At 40.9% G+C, this 18269-nt stretch overlaps 1 protein-coding gene across 4 annotated transcripts in view; it reads right to left on the bottom strand.

The window, feature by feature from the left end:
- Positions 1-1820: 1820 nt before the first annotated feature.
- AFF2 (ALF transcription elongation factor 2) overlaps positions 1821-18269 on the bottom strand; it is a 495327-nt gene continuing 478878 nt past the window's right edge. For all 4 annotated transcript variants that reach the window (XM_045384048.3, XM_005594770.5, XM_015443919.4 and 1 more), the window contains 5 exons: positions 16203-16274; positions 15753-15846; positions 13427-13479; positions 6603-6793; positions 1821-2939 (listed from right to left, as the gene is read on the bottom strand). In XM_045384048.3, coding sequence (XP_045239983.2) covers positions 2818-2939; positions 6603-6793; positions 13427-13479; positions 15753-15846; positions 16203-16274 — 532 coding nt within the window. In that variant the 3' untranslated portion in view covers positions 1821-2817. The remainder of the gene's footprint in view (positions 2940-6602; positions 6794-13426; positions 13480-15752; positions 15847-16202; positions 16275-18269) is intronic.

Genomic DNA, 18269 nt, shown 5'->3' with positions numbered 1-18269 from the left:
TTCCTTTTACTCTGCCCTCTACTCTAACCTCCATGTGCTTATTTAAGTGTGTCTCACTAAGCCTCCATCAAGATCTAGAGGCACAATCTCTCACTACCATCCACATGTCTCATATCCCTCCCACAAACTGGTATGCTGAAGAGATTCATTTGACGGAATATCTCCATCCCTTAGTCCCTCAAATAGCTGCGCACCTACGACACGCATCACCATTTACACTGTGATGAATAGAGCAACTATAAAACAGCAACAATCCTTAATCATGAAACCGAAAGATGTCTTATCTCAAGGGATAGGAAGGTAATTCATCCTCCATGTTTAATTAGTTCCTAAACTGCTTTATAAATGAGTCTACTACATAATCAAGTGGTGATCCAGAGCTCGATTGTCAGATTTGGTCACTGTGCTGTCAAGTTGGCACATATTTTACACTCAGTCACCAGAGATGACAGAGAATCCTCTTGCCTCCCTGTTGTATGTAAGTAGATATAACAAGTCACTGAAACTAGAACTACAAGTCTTTCATCCATGAGGCAATATGCTTGTTTCTCTGGGAAACTGCCCCAACATTCTAACGTCTAGTTTCTGGATGTGGGATTTCAAGAATCTACTCCTGAATCCATAATGGTCTAGGATTGTGGTTTAGGTTGAACTTACAAGTCAAGCCAGTGGGCTTCCTTATATAGTAATAGCCAAGCACTCTACCTGGTAAACCATGATAAAGAGAGAACTTGAGTCACTGCAAAGTCATCAGCTTAATTTTTATATGTGACACCAACCTTGGATGTTCAGAGTCTTTAATGTTATCATTTTCCTCTTTTAAGAGGCTCAGAAAAGATTCTTTCAGGTTTCATTTTTTTTGTGTGTGCATGCATAGGTGTTGTTGCTGAGACTGTAAACATAAAACTCGACCACAGTGGGAGCATAAAAAGTGCTGGGTTCAGCTGCTGGGATGCTCCCATCAGCCATATTAACAATATGGCTTCAGCCGTTGGAGTACAACTTCCACAGCCTTATACAACAAAGGGCCTTAAACTCAAAGATGACCAGAGCACAGCTCAAGTATGGCTGTTTTGCAACTGGGGATATATCTAATCTTGACAATGAGAGTGCAGAGTCATCACCTGCTGTTTCTATCATGGACCTGCATGGCTTACTTTAATAATCATACAAGTTTGCATCTTTCATGTGCATATCTATTATTTATCTGGTCATAACTCAGTGAACAGAATTTGATAACCCAGCATATTAAAGGCTACATGGAATTATATACCAGCAGGTAATTACCAGTAAGTAATGCATTGGATAGTGTTTACCACAAGTGTAAGAATCTTCTGGTGAGCTGGAATGTCAAAAATGATATTTACATTGTGATGTTTAGGGACATAAAATGAATGTAAAGTATCATGAGGGTGTAGTCACAACCAGTGAGAAATATCTCCAAATTAGGTGAATGGTTCCCAATGTTTAGGGCTCTTTCAAAGCATCTCAGGGTGAAGCTGATTTTGAAACTACCCCAAGACTCATTTAAAAAAAATAAAAGCTAACCACTATTTAGAGAGTTTGGAGTTTTCTTAGGAATTTTCATGGAAATTATTCATGATAATATGGACTTTAATAAAATCAGTAATTGTAATTCAGTCAAAAGTTAATGAGCCAAACAAAGGAAAAGGAAACACAGATAAGAGAAAAAAGAAAGTAGAAAACGGAAACCCTATAAGAGAGAAAATGCAAATAATAATTGAGGAAGTCCAGATTTTCAAGCCACTAGGAAGAAAACTGTATATTATTACTTCTAGGTAGTGATAACTTGATTTTGATTTTTGTTTCCATAGATTTGAGCAAAATACAATTTAAAAATCCTGCCAGTTATGGACCCACTTACCAACTGTGTAAATGTTGTTGTTGTAAAGGAGGCAGAGGTGTGAATTCCTTATTGGACACTTTCCAGACCTCTCTTAACTCCCAACTCTAAGTCTAGAGTGTAGCATTTTGGCTACTAAAGCATGCATCAACCAAACTGTTCCTCAAAAGGAGAGCTTTGCACACAGAGAATCCCAGGTGAGGATTTACACTTCAAATAATAGAGTTGAAAAATACTGATGCCAGCTGATGCCTAAAACTTGTCAAAATAAATGTCACCCTTTCTTCTTATCATTAAAATTAACAACATAGGGAATAAGGAAAGGGATGCTAGCAAGAAAGTCCTCTGGTTGTGTGGCATAGCATCTTTTTAAGAGTAGCATTGCTATGCTCATTTATTTTCTCGATACTCTTGATTTCATGATGTTGCTACATCTAACCAGTGGGTTTTGACAACGAAAATTCTCACCTGAAGATTGAATCTGTGGGATACACAAAAGTTTAATGATAGATTCTGAAATATGTTTTTTTCTGGGTACAAGAGTATAGTTTGGGGGATGGTCCCTTGTGTCTAAGTTCTCATGTATATGTAAGACCACTTGTTGCATTTCTCAGGAGCCTGTCTTTATCACAAGTGCTTCCCATTCTTTGTTTTGGGTAGTGTGGGCTTAAAACAATATTGTAGGGACTGTCATTCCATGAAGCACAAAAAGATGGTGGAATCTGAGGATTGCATATCAAATGCTAAAAAAAATGACTAATAAAACATACACTGCCCTTAAGTTGTAGTGTCAACTTACAATGACTTCTGTTTTTCACAGATAACAAAAGAAGCATAAAAACAAACATAACCAAAGAGAACTTTCCCCAATGAGTGGAGTTCCACCAGTGACCATCAGTGCGCTGGTAGAGGTAGAGTGATGGGTCGTGATGCTAGAGATAGGAGAACACCCACTACAACAAGTGGGCATCAATGCGCAGCCAACACAGTCCTTGGCGAACGTAGCGGACAAGATTGGTCATGCTGCTGTGCTGGGTCAGAGGCCCCATCAGGGTGTCCAGATCACCAAAGAATTCTGAAAGGCAGAGCAGTCCTCAGTTAGGCCTTCATAGGATATCATGAAAATATGCACCACATTGAGAAGCTGCTTTCACACAACACCACAACCACATGGACAATGGAAATGTGATTCATTTGTCCCTTCATTCATTCGACAAACATTTATAGAGTGTCTACTAGGAGACCAAAACTCCACAAGTTTATCAAGCCCCATTATTTTAATCTTTAGTGAGCTCCAAAAACTCTGCAGCATGTAATAAATTTATGTTTTCATTGATTATACATTTATATTTAGAAAAGGGTATTTCTACACAAAATTGTAGGGAGCCATGGTCTATCTAATGTCAAGCTGTTTGTCATTCATTGTGTTACTGAATTGAAAATATCCTCTTTTCCTTTTGTCTAAATGAACCGAGTTTACTGAGTTTTCTTGGCATGGTCTAGACAAGGCCCATGAATCTGGGCATTAATAGCAGCCATCAGCCTCCACAGATAAATAAACATCAAGGAGGAATTTGATTTTGTAAGTCTTCTTACCAATTTCATTGGGGATGGAAAATGGCCTGCAAGTATCTTGTCACTTAACAACTTTTCCTGCCCCTGACCTAGGACATGAGTGGTAAGAATGCCCAGCTGATTTTCCCTTGGTTCTCTTAGGGAAGGGGGCAGCCCTGAGGCTACACTACTAACTAGCGTGACTGGAGTTTTGGAATGTCTGCCTTACGGGATAGAAGTACTATGTGGGAAAAACTATATGATCTCTAAAAACTTGCTAGGTGTTCCCTTTTCATGTATGAATTCATTTGCCTGGCACTTGGTTATGAGAGAGCTCTCTGGCAAAGGAAGCAGCCTCATCTATGTGCTGGCTGGCAGCAAGGAATCTGTGTCAGGGGGTGGGGTGTGGGGATGGGACTGGAGACTGCCCTAACATGGGATGCTCTCCTGTCTTCTTGGAAAGTGATTTCCATGCATGGGTTACATGTGCTTGATTACTCAGGAGATGGAATTTCATCAAACAATGCATTTATTCTTTATGTTATATATAACATATGGGATCCTTCTCTAGGTGTCAACCTCATTTGATTATATGATACTTTTTAACCTGTACTATGCAATAAAAATAATTTCTTCTGATAAAAGAGTAAATTATTTCTGGCATCTAAAATATTTTCCTATGTAATACAGTATTAAGGAAAATATTTAAGGACCTAGTCATTGTTGAATGAATGTGAGCCTCATATGAGCCAGGATGTTCCCTCGGTATTCTGTACAAAGCTCTCTGGCTTTCTTAATTAGACACCATTTTAATAACTGCTCCAAATGAACAGTATAAGCAGCTGGGCAGGTAAGCTTCTAGACCAAAGGCCAGGGGGCAGCATAAGTGCCATTGGCTCATTTCAGCACCAGAACCTTCTACAATAAGTCATCTGCAGCTGCATGGTGGGCAGTATGAGGCAGGAGTGGAGACCTTTCACTGGGAGAACCAACTTCACCCATCTCCACTGGGTAAAACACGTGCAAATACATGGTTGTCTCCAGTGCGATGCAGAGCTGCAACCAAAAGGGAAGCTCCGCAGTTATCTCACTTCTATACAGACAAGGTAGATGTGAATAGAATTCCCAGAGCTAAGTAGATCAGAAATGACAAGGTATGAAACTCAAGGCTTTGAGCAGAAGATTTCACACTAGTCCTCTCCCCCGTCCACTGAAAACCCCAATGACAACATTAACAGGACATATTTTCTCTCTGCTCTCTCATAACCAAATGCAAGAATGACGGGGTTGTTTTCATTCAAAACGACACAGAGAATTTAGAAACTCTTTGACACACTGTGCTAATGACAAGATTAACACCAGTTCACTCTAACCTCAGCACAGCCACCACATTGCTCCTGGAAAGTTCTGAAGTTAATTTAGAGGGAAATAACCAGATTTTGAAAATGGATGCAATGATAAAGGAAATCCATAAATATTGAACTGCCCTCCAGTTACTGAAACAAAATAAGAGAGAAATAGTGGAGGCAGACATGCTAGACAAATCTTAAGATGTGTCCATCTTCACTTGTAATTCTAGAACCCCTGGATGACTCTGGTTGTATAGGCCAGTTGTCTCTGAATTTCCAGAGGTGTAGAAAAGTAGACAATTTAATAATTATCCATTGCTCAGATAACTGGTTTGGGATTTCACCAAAGGTCTCTGAGGACCTGTCATTAATTTTGTTCTCTAGATGTGCAGTGTAGCCTATTAAGAGATGAGAATCTGGAATCAGATACTTCTAGATTCCTGCTTCTAACGAGCAAGAGCTGTGATAACATGGGTGAGTTTCTTAATCTCATAGAGCTTCAGTTTCCTCATGTATGAAATAAGGACAAATGAGACAACAAATGATAAAGCAATAGTGCAGTTCCTGGCATATAGAAATTGCTGCACAAACCTGTGGAACCAATACATGCAGATACTCCCAGGAGTCAGTGTAAGCTTATAGATGCATTGAGGGGTGAGGTCTCAAACTACGGAATGTGCTTTGTGAGCCACAAAATCTTTGAGTTATATAGATACATAATATTACGTAGTAAGGAAAGATAATAAATCTTTGTAGAATTTCTACCTTGGACTCAGAATTTTATACTAGGTACTTTACACCTATTATTTAATGCAACCCATCTCTATCATCCCTCTGGAAAGTTTCACCATCATCATCACTGTTATGTCCATTATAGAGATGGAAGCTAGGAAGTAGCTCACAGATTTAATTAACTTGCCTAGGTTGCCCAGGTAATGCATGACCCAGGTAGGATTCAAACTTAAATGATTGGGTTGCAAAATCTGCATCCTTCCTATTCCAATGAGATAGTTTCCCCATGCTCAGCGATACAATAATAATGGGTAGCCCACATTTGTCCCCACCTTGACTGGTGCGGAGCAGTCTGTGATTGCGGGGCCAGAATCAGCCAAGTCAAATGAACAGCTGGGACAAATGTGCAGTTTGATTTTACTTCCCACCTTCATTAGGATAGTGAGGCTTTGTTGTGATCCTCAATGACAGCTAAGGTCACAGATGTCAGCATGAGTCACCAAAGACCACGGATTCACTCTGGTAAAGCAGGGTCCTCTTTGCATTTGTTTTGTAACAAAGTTCAAGTGTCATCATGAACAGCACCCTGATTCTTCATCCCAGTCATCAGTGTGTGAAAAGTACTAGCTGAACTTTGGCCCTTGCTTCCAAATGCAAGCTGCGTTATTGTGTACTCAACTGGAGCTAGTAATTATAATGAAGGTTGAAGGCCTTAGTTCAACCTCACCTCTCAAAATAATAATAGTAATAATAATAATAATAATAACAGGAGCCAACAGGATCATAATTAATTTGTAAATCATTATTTTTGTCTTTGCCTCTGTTTCTCTGTGTTGATCCTTGTCAGTGAGTGAAATTCAAAACACATCACAGTTCAAATTAGTTTAAGATTTAAAGGAGGACAAAATTTCAGGGCTTTTTCACTCTTTCAGGAATAACAGGTCACTGTGTCAGCCCTGAGCAAACTCTGTCTTCCCTTATCTAAGTCCTGGAAATCAGAGATACAGAAAGATATAAGGCCACCAAGTGCAACTCAAGTCCTTTAAAGTGAAGTTAACTCCATCGTGGTCTGTGAGCTATACAGGTAGAACAGATGAGCATACCTTTGTTTTCTCTTGTCAGTTTGTCGGCCATATCCCAGTGTTCATAGCCCCGTAACACATTGCTAGTGATGTTGACGTGGCTGGCAGCCATGTGGTGAATGCGCTGGGGAATGGTGACTGGGCCGTTGTTACAGTTCCCCATTGCGTTGATGGGGGAGACGTTGTTGAGAGACACTGGGGATGGAGTGTTCCTGGGGAATGGAAAGAGACAGGCCTTGTTAGGCTGGTAGGAAAGAGTGACAGTGGGGTTCTAGGCCTCCCCCATCACGCTGGGATCTCATCAGAATGTCATTTGCCGGAGTGAAGTTTAGCATAGTGTACATATGTGAAGCCCCATCAGAGTGGAGCTTGTTCTTACATCCCACTGACTCTTCTCACAGTACATCTATAGCTTTTGTCAATGCAATAGCTTTTGTCAACACAATAGCTTTTTCCAGAGGCTCTAGTGGATACAGAGATTATTACCACCCCATACCTGCCTCATCTGACCAAGCCACCCAGAGCTACAGTGCCAGGCTATAGAATGAGGCCCACTCTTCTTCCTTTCTAACATTAAACACCAAAGTCTCCACTGCCTTTGACAACCACCGAGGACTCCATGCACACCACTGCTTTTGTCTTCAAATACCAGAGAGGACTGAGTGGATATTTCTCCAGCATTAATTCTACCCATAAATATAGCTCTTCCTTTGAATACATATAACAAGTGTTGTGATGTTTCAGAGAAAGAAACAGCTCAGAGCTATGATGATTTCTCTACCTGCTGCTGGAATGGCTATCAGCAGTTAGAAAACACTTGATGTCCAATATTGGTCTATTATCAAAGTGTTTCGTGGAAACCACAATGTCAGTTTGCTCCAAATACAGGTACCACAATAAGCAAAGTGCAATTCTTACAGCCCCCCAAGGAGCAGTATTTGGGAAGCTGGGAAAAAGTAGTATTCTCTCTCTTTAGGATTCTTTAAGACATGCTACAGAGATGGGCTGTTAATTGCTGACTATTTACCTGCATGCTGATTTATAAAAAGAAGTCTTCAGAGTTTCCACTTCAGAGAGTACTAGTGTTTAGACACACATTTTCATTACATTCTTTAATACTTGCAACAAGGAGTCACCTGCTGGCTGCATACAGCATAGGGGTCGTTTTTCCTCCAGGGCCCAGGGTTAGATCTGGCTACCTAAGGAACCTGAAAGCTTGCCCAGGAACAGTCACTAAAGCATGGGTGGCTTCCTGTGTGCAGGAGCAAGGTCTGTGTGCCCCTCTGCTTCTCTATCCCCCTCCAGTCACACTTTGAACATCTGCCCAGGCAAACGCATCAATTTATCAGGACAGAACATAATGAGTGAGTAAAAGAAATGGAGGGAAGATGTCTTCAGGACTCCATGAATCTGCATGTTTGAAAGAATCTCTTCCTTATTCCTCTGAACACACCTTATCACACAATCAAGTAACTCTGTCTCCTGCCCCACCCCCACCCCCTTACCAGTTGGTATTGTTGGCAACTCTAGTTTTCCAGGGTGGCTCCCAGAACAGGTGTGCACCCTGATGGGCAGCACATACAGATGATTTGGGGAAACAGCAATCACAGCGTACCAAAATGCTGAAATGCTGCTGACTAGATCTGGGAACAATTACAACTGCAATGCTCTTGAGACTCACAGGCTGTGCCTACAGCTATAGGAGAGAGTTGGACCATTTCTGCAAACAGAGTCTATTTTCTGGTATGTTCTGGTCTGGTCTGAGGGAGCAAATTCGTCCTCACACTTGCTCTGTGCTTGTCTGGTGTGAGTGGGTTCAAGAGTGTTCCTGCTATGTTTATAATTTCTGAGCTACTTCATTACTTCTTGACAGAAAGATTTATTCTTAAGGTAGAAGTGGGATGAGGAGATGTCCAAGCTAAGGGGTCTAGGCACAGAAGACAGTGAAATGACAAAAAGGCAGTGAAAGCTGGGTTTCTTTGTTGTGGTAGGTTGCAAAAGCTATTTCCTAGTGTTTTTCCCCAGTGGTAGTCATTAACTCTTAAATGTCAATTCATGGCAAGAAAGAAATACTTTCTCATTTGTAATTCTTAAAGAAAATGACAAAGCTGTCATGTGCCACAAATGTTGAAGGAAGTTAGAAAGACATGTGGCGTGTGCCTCTAGTTGCAGCTACTCGGGAGGCTGAAGCAAGAGGATCGCTTGAGCCCAGGAGATTGAGGCTACAGTGAGCCAAGATCGCACAACTGTGATCCAGCCTGGGAGTCAGAGCAAGGCTGTGTCAAAAAAAAAAAAAAAAAAAAAAAAAGCCAGGCACAGTGGCTCATGCCTGTAATCCCAGTACTTTGGGAGGCCAAGTGGGGCGGATCACCTGAGGTCAGGAGTTCGAAAACCAGCCTAGCCAACATGGTGAAACCCTGTCTCTACTAAAAATACAAAAATTAGCTGGGTTTGGTGGCACACGCCTGTAGTCTGAGCTACTTGGGAGGCTGAAGCAGGGGAATCGCTTGATCTGAGGAGGCAGAGGTTGCAGCCGAGACACTGCACTGCAGCCTGGGTGACAGAGTGACACTCCATCTCCAAAAAAAAAAAAAAAAAAAAAAAAAAGGGAAAGAGACCACATGGTTCAGGGAAAGAGGTACTGGAATCCAAGGAGATCTGGAGTCTAGCCCTGGCCCTGCCATAAAATTGCTGTGTGCCCCTGAGCATATCCCTTCTCCTTGCTCGGCCTTACTTTTCTTGACTGCAAGAAAAGGCAATGATCTCCAATCATGTCCAAGAGTCACAAGAGAAACCAAATCATCTCTCTTTATCACATACATCTTGAAAAGCCCTTTTTACTTTATCACACTGAAAGGTTATTGGGGACTTTTCCCCCTACTATTCTCTAATTTATTTATTTTAAATACTCAGTGGTGGAGGCAAGAAGAGCTAGGATAAGTGTCTGTTTTCAATTGTTACTGTTCTTACACTAGGCTCTAAGGTCTGACATATTCTGATGAGCATGTCTGCACACTACATTGTGCTCATTAAATGAAAAGCTGCCTAAGAAGTTGTGGCTGTGGCTACAAGAGGGCTGATGCAGGGCCCACTCACTTCAGTATGCTCTCCAACTCTGACTTAGTTTTTATCACTGCGTAGGGTTTCCCTTCCTGTTCTTTGTGTCTATCTACTCGCAGATCTCACCCTTTTCTACATATTTCCATGACACATGCAAGTGAGCATGTGCACAGAAGCACATGCTTCCCACCACTTCTGCCACTACCACCCTGGTCCAACCCACCATCCTCTCACCTATAAGCCATACCCAGCCCTGCTGTTCCTTGAACTTGTCAGGCATGCTCCCTCCTGCTTCAGAGGCAGCTGCCATCCCTCTGCTTGGAAGAAATTCCTCCAGTATTGTTACGGCTTGCTCTACCATCATCCTTCTCTAACGTCCCTACTCAAGATTCAGCATGGTACCACTGCTCCCTCCCCTATCCTCAGCAGCCCTTTTTGCCTGCCTTCCTTGTTTCAGTTTTCTCCATGACACTTCCCATCACCTAGTATGCCACATGTTTGTTGTTATCTTTTTCCTTTAACAGAATGTGACCTTGGTGAGGGCAGTTTTGTTTTGTTTTGTTTTGTTTTGTTTTGTGTATCTCACTCTGTGCCATACTTCAGTATCTAGAACAGTGTCTGGCATATATGTTCTCAATGAACACCAGTTGAATAAATGAATGACTTGCTTCTATTCTTTATTTAGTATCTACTACATATAAAGTGCTCCGGAAGGTAGAAGGAGAAAAGCATATATAGCATGAGGATAGGGAGTATATCTACAAGAGGCTTGGCAGAGTGTCTCACACAAGGTAGGAACTCAATAAATACTTGGGGAATGATAGGGTGGATGGCTACTTATTGCAAAAGAGCAAAGAGTCTAATAGAGGAGCAAAATACATTCTTTTCTGGAAATCTAGGGTAAGTGCCAAAACTGTGGTGCTAACCAAGTGCTGTGGGAATTCTAGAGGCGGGATCATTATCCCTTCTAACTTAAATAGGTAACAATTACAACAATAATCATGGCAACAGTAGCTGCAGCAGCCATCATTTGTTGCACAGTCTCTGTGTGCCAAGCATAGTTCAGGGCTTCACCAATATTCTGTCTAAGCCTCACCATAACTCTGCAGGGAAAGTTCTGCTGCCGCTGTTTCTGGCCTCAGAGAAGTTCAGCTCCGTCCTGAGGGCCACAGAGCCTAAAGAGCTGAAAAGCCAGGATCTAATAGCAGGTCCATTTTCCTCCAAAGCCCATTCTTTTCATTCTCTTTCCATTCCACCAGGTCACTTCAAAGTACTGCCATCCATGTTTGCCCGGCTTCTTTCTTTTTAATATCTCTCTGTGACATTCGAAATTGTTGCTTAGCCTTTTTAGACTCTGCACAATGTGGATTCCAGAACCCTGTATCAAGAGTCAGCAAATCTGGCCCATCTTGTGTTTCTGTACAGCCTGTGAGATCCGAATAGTTTGCAAAAGATGAACATTTGCAATCAATTTGTTGAGAGGGGACACTAACTTTGAACACCAATTAAGCAAAATGTTATGAAAAAATTTTATATTCTTCGTTCTTCTTACCAATAGACTTGTATTTCAAAAATTATACATAATTGGTATTATATTTTGAATCTTATCAGTAACAATTTTGTGAAAATTTGTGTTCTCTCATATTTTTCTTCACAGTAGCCTTGGTTTCACCTCTTGACACAAAGCCCAAAATATATAGTGTCTGATGCTTTAAATAAAAAGTTTCCTGGCCCCTGCTGTAAACTCAGCAGATTTTTCTGCTTCTTCTTCCAATTGCTTCTTTGCACTTCTTTTCCCCAGCTTCCATGGAAGCAGTTCCTGAATGTCTGTTCTCAACCCTCTGCTCATCTCTCCATATAATTTCCTGCAGAGCCCTTAACCACTTCTGGGCAACTGACTTCCCCAATTGCTAGCCAGCCTAGGAGGGTTTGAAGTCAGAGGGTGCTGCTCCTGGAAGGTGCTGTGAGAGTCCTCCATGGGGGACACCACCCTCATTCACAGGGAAACAAGCCATAATCTTGCTTGCAGACAAGAAGCCCTTCCTGGTTATGCAGGGAGCCCTAAGCTCCTTCTCCTAGGCTTCCATAGCACCTTGTTCATACCTGTCACCTCCTTCCACTGGACTGTGTGCTTCTGGAGTGCAGGGACCATATCAAATTCAGCTTTCTATCCCCAGCCCATCGTGCTGCAGATGCATGCAAAGCATTTGCTGAATGAATGAGACATAACCCCTGAGTGACTGTTTTGAGTTGCCTCACTCAAAAGCTCTGTGACCTACCAAAGGGAATGTGCTTTCTTCATGAAAAATCTGCTTAAAAATCATTTCAGGAGGCTTTTCATGCAACTTCACAAGCTTAGGTTGTGTTTGAGTTCTTTCATTTCAGAATTAAAACAACAACAAGAACAACAACAACAAAAAAAAACAAACAAAAAAAATGCATTTTTTTCCCAGTGATCCTTTAATAGCTGCTTACCTGCCCTTGCCCTTACTTTACTCTGTGCTCAGAGAAAACAGTTTTCTCTGGGCCTTTCTCTGGTTATTTTTATTTTCTGAACTTATTTTTTCTCTTAAGAGACAAGCACTCTTTCCCTTTTGTTCGTCAATATAAGAGTAAGACCCAATTCAACATTTTAAACAGTGCTTCCTTTCAATGCAGTAATTGAGTTAATGTGTAGTTTTCAATGGATCTGTTCCCTCGCACTGAATGTTTTTATGATTTCAAAATAGAGTTCATTGTCACATTGCTTTTGGAGTGTGTTTTCTAGATATTTATAAAGTGGCAGTAGAGACTGTTTTATTCTTGAAGAAATTATTTTGATCAGAGATGCAGGAATTTTGAAATGATGAAAAACTGAAAAAGCAGCTTGGAGTTATAAAATGGTCTATGTCCACAGTCATCTAGTTTCTCTTCCCATCACTGAGGGGTGTGGGCTTGGGCTGGTGAGGGGTGTTTGGGAATCAGAGGAGAAACTGATGCTCAGGCAAGTTTAGCTAACTTCACGTCTGACACAGAACTGGGATTCAAACTCACTCTCTATAAGAGACATCTCTTCAGTGGGCCTTCGAGGACATTGGGTCCAACCTCTTCATTTTAGCGATAAAGAACAAGCCCAGAGAGAGGAAGGGGCCCTCTTAGCTTACCCTGTAAGCCAAGGGCAGCTTCAGCACCAGGTCAACGGTTTTTGGGCCCCTACTCCACTGCTGCTAAGACTGAGCTGTCCCAAGCAGATAGAACTCTAAATAAGGCCGCAGGCACAGGTGAGTTCCCTGAGTCTCTGATCAGCATTATAGTGGATGCTTTTCTATCTTAGATTAGGGCATTTTAGTATTAATATAAAAATTATCATGAAGGCTTGGATAATTGGCTGACCAAGTGGCTTCACATTTTCAGCACTATTATGCCTTTGGTTTTATTAAACAGCACTTACCATATATCAATGAATATTTCATTGGTCTTTCATTATTGAATGAATCATTGAAAAATCACTACAGTGGAGTTAACTTTATCCTGCCTCCCTAAAATGGCATGGTGCTTGCCATCTTATTAGCAGATACTTTTATGGCTATAATTTGGCTTAAAGATCAAATAGTTAAATAACTCTGAACCACATCTTTTTAAACTTTTCTGTCTTGCCATTAGCCAAAGCCTGGCTAGAATTTTGTATGCACAAAAATGACTGTAGTTCTAGAATTGACCTTCACTCCTGACTTGTCACTGCAAAATATTTGGGGTCTGTTGAATCACTCATCTTCATGAAAAAGCAATTTTCACAAAATACTTACTTTCCATTGCCAACCCATGGAGATGGGATCTGTGCGACTTTTGAAGCATTTTGCTAAAAGAGAGAGAGAGAGAAAGGGAAATAAGGACATCTATTTTGTGTTTTATTAATTCAGAAACAGATGGAAGTGTGATTTAGAGTACATTAATATTGATTGCAGCATTTCGGGATGCAGAGCTGGGATGTATGTGCACGTCAGCACACCACGACGCACACTCGATGAAAATAGCTGGTTAGGATAATTAGTGGGCTCCAATCAGGACCATGAAAGTCACTTGATGAAAGATCTTATACACTAAAAGGCCCAGTGAAATCAGACTCGGTTCTCCAAGAAGTGGTTTAATTATCCTCATCTGAAATTTATTCTGCAAAACAAGCTCTTCAGAGTACAAGTAAGCTTTTCACCTTTAGCTCCAGTTGGAAACTTTTTCCCTGGGATGCAGAGTGAGCTGTCATTTCTAATAATCCACGAATGTGTCAAAGCCAAGCAGTATTTTCATTTGTTTGTTTGTTTTCAGGAATCACCTTGATTTGCTATATTTACATGGAAACCCTCATGGCTAAAGAGCTTCCCTATTTAACAAAGTGACTGGTCCAGGGCTGCATTGCAATCGAATACTAAACATGCCTTTGTTCCTCTGATGGAACTGGGCTGGTTTAAAGGATGGGCTTCCTTGTATTTTCAAGACCACACACTTGTGGATCAGAGGGAAAACTGACATTCAGCATTACCACTACAGGACAAGTATCAGGCTCATTGTAATGGCCTAGCCAGGTGGAAGGTCAAGCAGCACAGATGGCCACAACTCTTGTGGCACTGTGCCTGACTCAGACCTGCTCTCGGAAGTTATATCCCCAGTGATGCTCATCTTCTGCCTCTTTGCTGCCAGCCCAGCCCCCTTTACAAAAGGAGGGTCAGGGAAAGAGTCAGCATTTTTGGGAGTCCAATGAGAGTGGAACACTTCTCTGGAACTTTGTAGACCCACACCTAAGGTGCATTCCGCAGACTCCAGTTTTTAATCTCAAGAAAGCTCAACACACTCCTAGATGAATGAATTATTTAATATTTGTTTGGAGTTTTGCAATACCCTGTAAACTATATAGGGCAGGCCAAAGAGGGCAAATATTACATCAGTGGGTCTCAAAGTGTGATCACAAGAACAGCAGCAGCAGCATCACCAGGGAACTGATTAGCAATACAAATTCTTGGGCCATGCCTCAGACCTACAGAATCAGACACCTGGGGACTGGGGCAGAACACTCTTGTTTCAAAAGTCCTCTGGGGGATTCTGATGCCCACTGAAGTTCAAGAAAGAACTTTCTAAAGCAGAAGTTAAGAGTGTAGACATATGAAGAGAAGAGGGCCTGTTGTACGTGACTCCCTTTTACCCACATGAATACTAGCCTTATGGCATTATGGCCACACCACATAATAGCTGGGGAACTTGCTCCTTTTCCCAACTGTGCCACAGCGTCTTCATAAAGCTGTGCACTTCCACTCACTGTATGTTTCATGTAAGGCCATAATTTTGCTCATTTCAAACAACTACTTTGGTATGATTTAGCCAAGAAGTCTCAGGCACTTGACAAAAAAAGAAAAAAATCATGTCCTTTTCTTTTTAGACCTGCCCAACAGAAGGAGCATTGAGTCTCCCCAACTCTAAATCATGACTGGTGTTGGAGAGTATAGTGATCAGGCCTAGTATGAAGCTGCTGTTTGCAATTTTTACCTGGGCTCATTCTCAAATTTTGGCTTTGCATTTTGAGATTGCCTTTTTTGTGCTTGCAAGTTAAAAGCCCCAGTTCCCAACAATATGGCCTTGTTTGTTTGTTTTGATAGCCAAAGCAATCAGTTGTTTTTAATTACAGCTACTGAACTCCAAGACTCCCCATGGCCAAAGGTTTTCCAGGGGTGTGGATGTGCACATAGAGCCAGGGTGGCCACAGTGACTTCTCTCACTTCTGAGAGATTCCTGGGCTGACCTATCATTTAACAAAAGACTGGCCATACCTATAGCCACAAGTTGTGCCCACCTCACAGAGCAGCAAAAAGGTGACATACTCCTCACTGCAACCAGGAGGTTGTCAAGGGTCATTTGTGAGTCTGGAAAAAAGTCAGGGGATTGCACTATCGTGCCTTCTCTCCCTGGAATCAAATCAGACATAAACTCCTTGCTGAGCCCTTAAGGAGGGATAGGACGGCCATGGCCAGCAGGGAGGAGAGAGGTTAAGCCTTTGGCAGCATTTGACATTCAATAACATGCATGTCATGTCTTATTAGTGATTTTATCATCATGTACCTATAAATTATACAAAATAAGGATTACCTTAAAATATTCCATCAGTGATCTGGAGTACTTCATAGCATGGTCCTTCTTCAGCTTAAACATTCTCAAATAGAGGAGTGATAAACATCGGTAGCTGTGGTGATAAGGAAAGGCTTCTGTTAATGTCAGTGCTTAGTGAAACTTATAAACTGTTAAGAAGAATGCTGATTCACAATTTGCAGTTACTCTCCTATGGTTAGATTGAGAAACATAAGTAAATAAAGAAATTCTAAAGAGGGAAGGGGCAAGCGTTAAAATTCCATTTTGATAAGGGTATAAATTAGGAGAGTAAATGTTTAGTCAGCGACTGAAGAAATCCATTAGTTATCCTTTAATAGTTTAATGGAAAACAAGAGTAATGATCTGGGGTAAGCAGCTTGAGTTGATCTAGAGTTTTCAAATCCTTCTATGACATTTCAGCAATTTTCTTGTGGCCTCCATGGGACTCACCATAGTACTGCTAGCTTTTTGTCCCCATCCGAAGCCAAGGGACTTGCAAAGTTCTTCAGCCTCATTGCATACCTTTGAAGAGAAAGAAAAAGCTAAAGTGGAATCTGTATTACCCTTCAGAAATGCCCAAAATCATTGGTAGTCTGATTGCCTGTATGAGTTATTCCCACATTTGCTCTGGGCAGGAGGACTGACTGGTGCATGTGGGCAAAAGCATGCTTCCCCGAAAACACACACAAAATCGGGATCAAAGCGTCATAAGAGGACTCATGTGAAATACAGAGTTCAACTCTGAAGAAGGCAGTGAAATCATGAGCCTTAGGACAATGCTATGGAATTACTGTGAGTGTGTGTGTGTGTGTGTGTGTGTGTGTGTGTGTGTGTGTGTGCATGTGTGTGTCTAAATGCTGGTAAAATACTGTTTCTAGGCACACTGTAGCTAAACGACATGATTGGTTTTCAATGAGAGGTGGACAAGAATGTCAGTTTCAGTTCAGTTTATGACAGATTAGGTAAATAACATACAACTATGTCTGACATGAGCAATCAATCACACAGTTAAAAGGTCTTTTCTAATGGCTCAGGTTTTGAATATATTCCTATTGAAAGTGTTTTTTTTTTGTTTTTGTTTTTAAATGAAGGTCGATTTCACAGCATTTTAAGGTCTAAGCACCCTTAATTTATGATGCTTGTATATTTTGTCTTTCTATTCTCCTTAATTGTTACTGTTCTGCACTGGGGTGATAAAAGGTTGAGTAGTTCCCTTTTTTTTTTCTTCTAGTCAAGTACATTCCATTCAGGGCATTTAGACTCTTGAAAATCGATTCATTGCATAAAATCATTGTCTGAGCTTTAATGCAATTTCACAGGTATTTGTGGTAGAATAAGTAATGGAGTTCTGTGTGGCAGAAGGAAGTTGAAAATTCTCATTTATAAGAAGGCTATGGAAAGCCTGCAGGACCACTGAGCTGGCATGCCTGACTCCTCACTTTCAGCAGCCTTCGCCCACAGAACACTGGGGAGCCTAGGCTCACCCCCTGAGACTTGGCCTCCGCAGCATTCTAGCCGCCTTGCTCTCCTGGTTATTGCTCTAGTTGTGTTGAGTGAACATTTTCCAGGAAAGGCACTTGTACATTTAATGTGGGCCCCTTCTTTTGTTGCAATATTAAGCAAAGGAATTTTTTATTATGTAATAAATCTAGCTTTCTTTGACAGTTGGATCACTGAAATGTCAAGTCATTGTGATGCCCCACTTGTTTTCACAAATACATTTCTATTGCAGATTCCCAGAGCTCAGAGCAACTATAATTACTTGAATGAAGAAAATGGGGCTCTCTCTCTGTAGCCAGCATACTGTCGGGGAGAGAGTAATAAAAATTTCTTCAACATAATATTGCAGTACTAAAAACTATGTTCATATTACACTCACCCTCTAATTGCAACCAGATTTGAAGTGACTTGATAGTGGAGTTTCAATTGCTTAAATGGACCAGAAGACCTAGTTGCTTTAACTCATTTTATTCCCAACTGAAATTCCTCTCATTAAAAAATATTATACACACATGTAATTTACAGAAACTATAAAAAAAAAGTAAAAAATAGAGAAGACATAAACGGGTACATGCAAAAATGGTGAAGTTGGAAACAAAACAAAACAAAACTAGTTGAATCTGAATGAAGTCTTTGGAGCGTATCAATGTCAACATTCAGGCTGTGATACTGTAATATAGTTAAGCAAGATGTTCCCATTGGGGCAGACTAGGTGAAGGGTACACAGGAACTCTCTGTATTAGTTCTTACAACTGCATGTGCATCTACAATTACCTCAAAATAAAGTTTAAAAGCATTGACTTTAAAGTGAATGCTTGTAAATTCTCCACTGACTTTCAGGTTTCATTGAAATAAACTTCTATGGGAAGTAAAATAGCATATAATAAAACATAAATCATGCTTTTTCCCTAAATAACTTTTTTCAAATAATTAAAAGAAAATTACTTAATGATTCACATCGCACTTTTACCACAAAATGAAATTTGTATTTTACTTTCATATTTTTAAGACAGCATG

This window comes from Macaca fascicularis, chromosome X (assembly GCF_037993035.2).
Source record: "Macaca fascicularis isolate 582-1 chromosome X, T2T-MFA8v1.1".
Taxonomy (NCBI): Eukaryota; Metazoa; Chordata; class Mammalia; order Primates; family Cercopithecidae; genus Macaca; species Macaca fascicularis.
The sequence above is the reverse complement of the archived record's forward strand: the minus strand, read 5'-3'. Positions and strand labels throughout refer to the sequence as shown.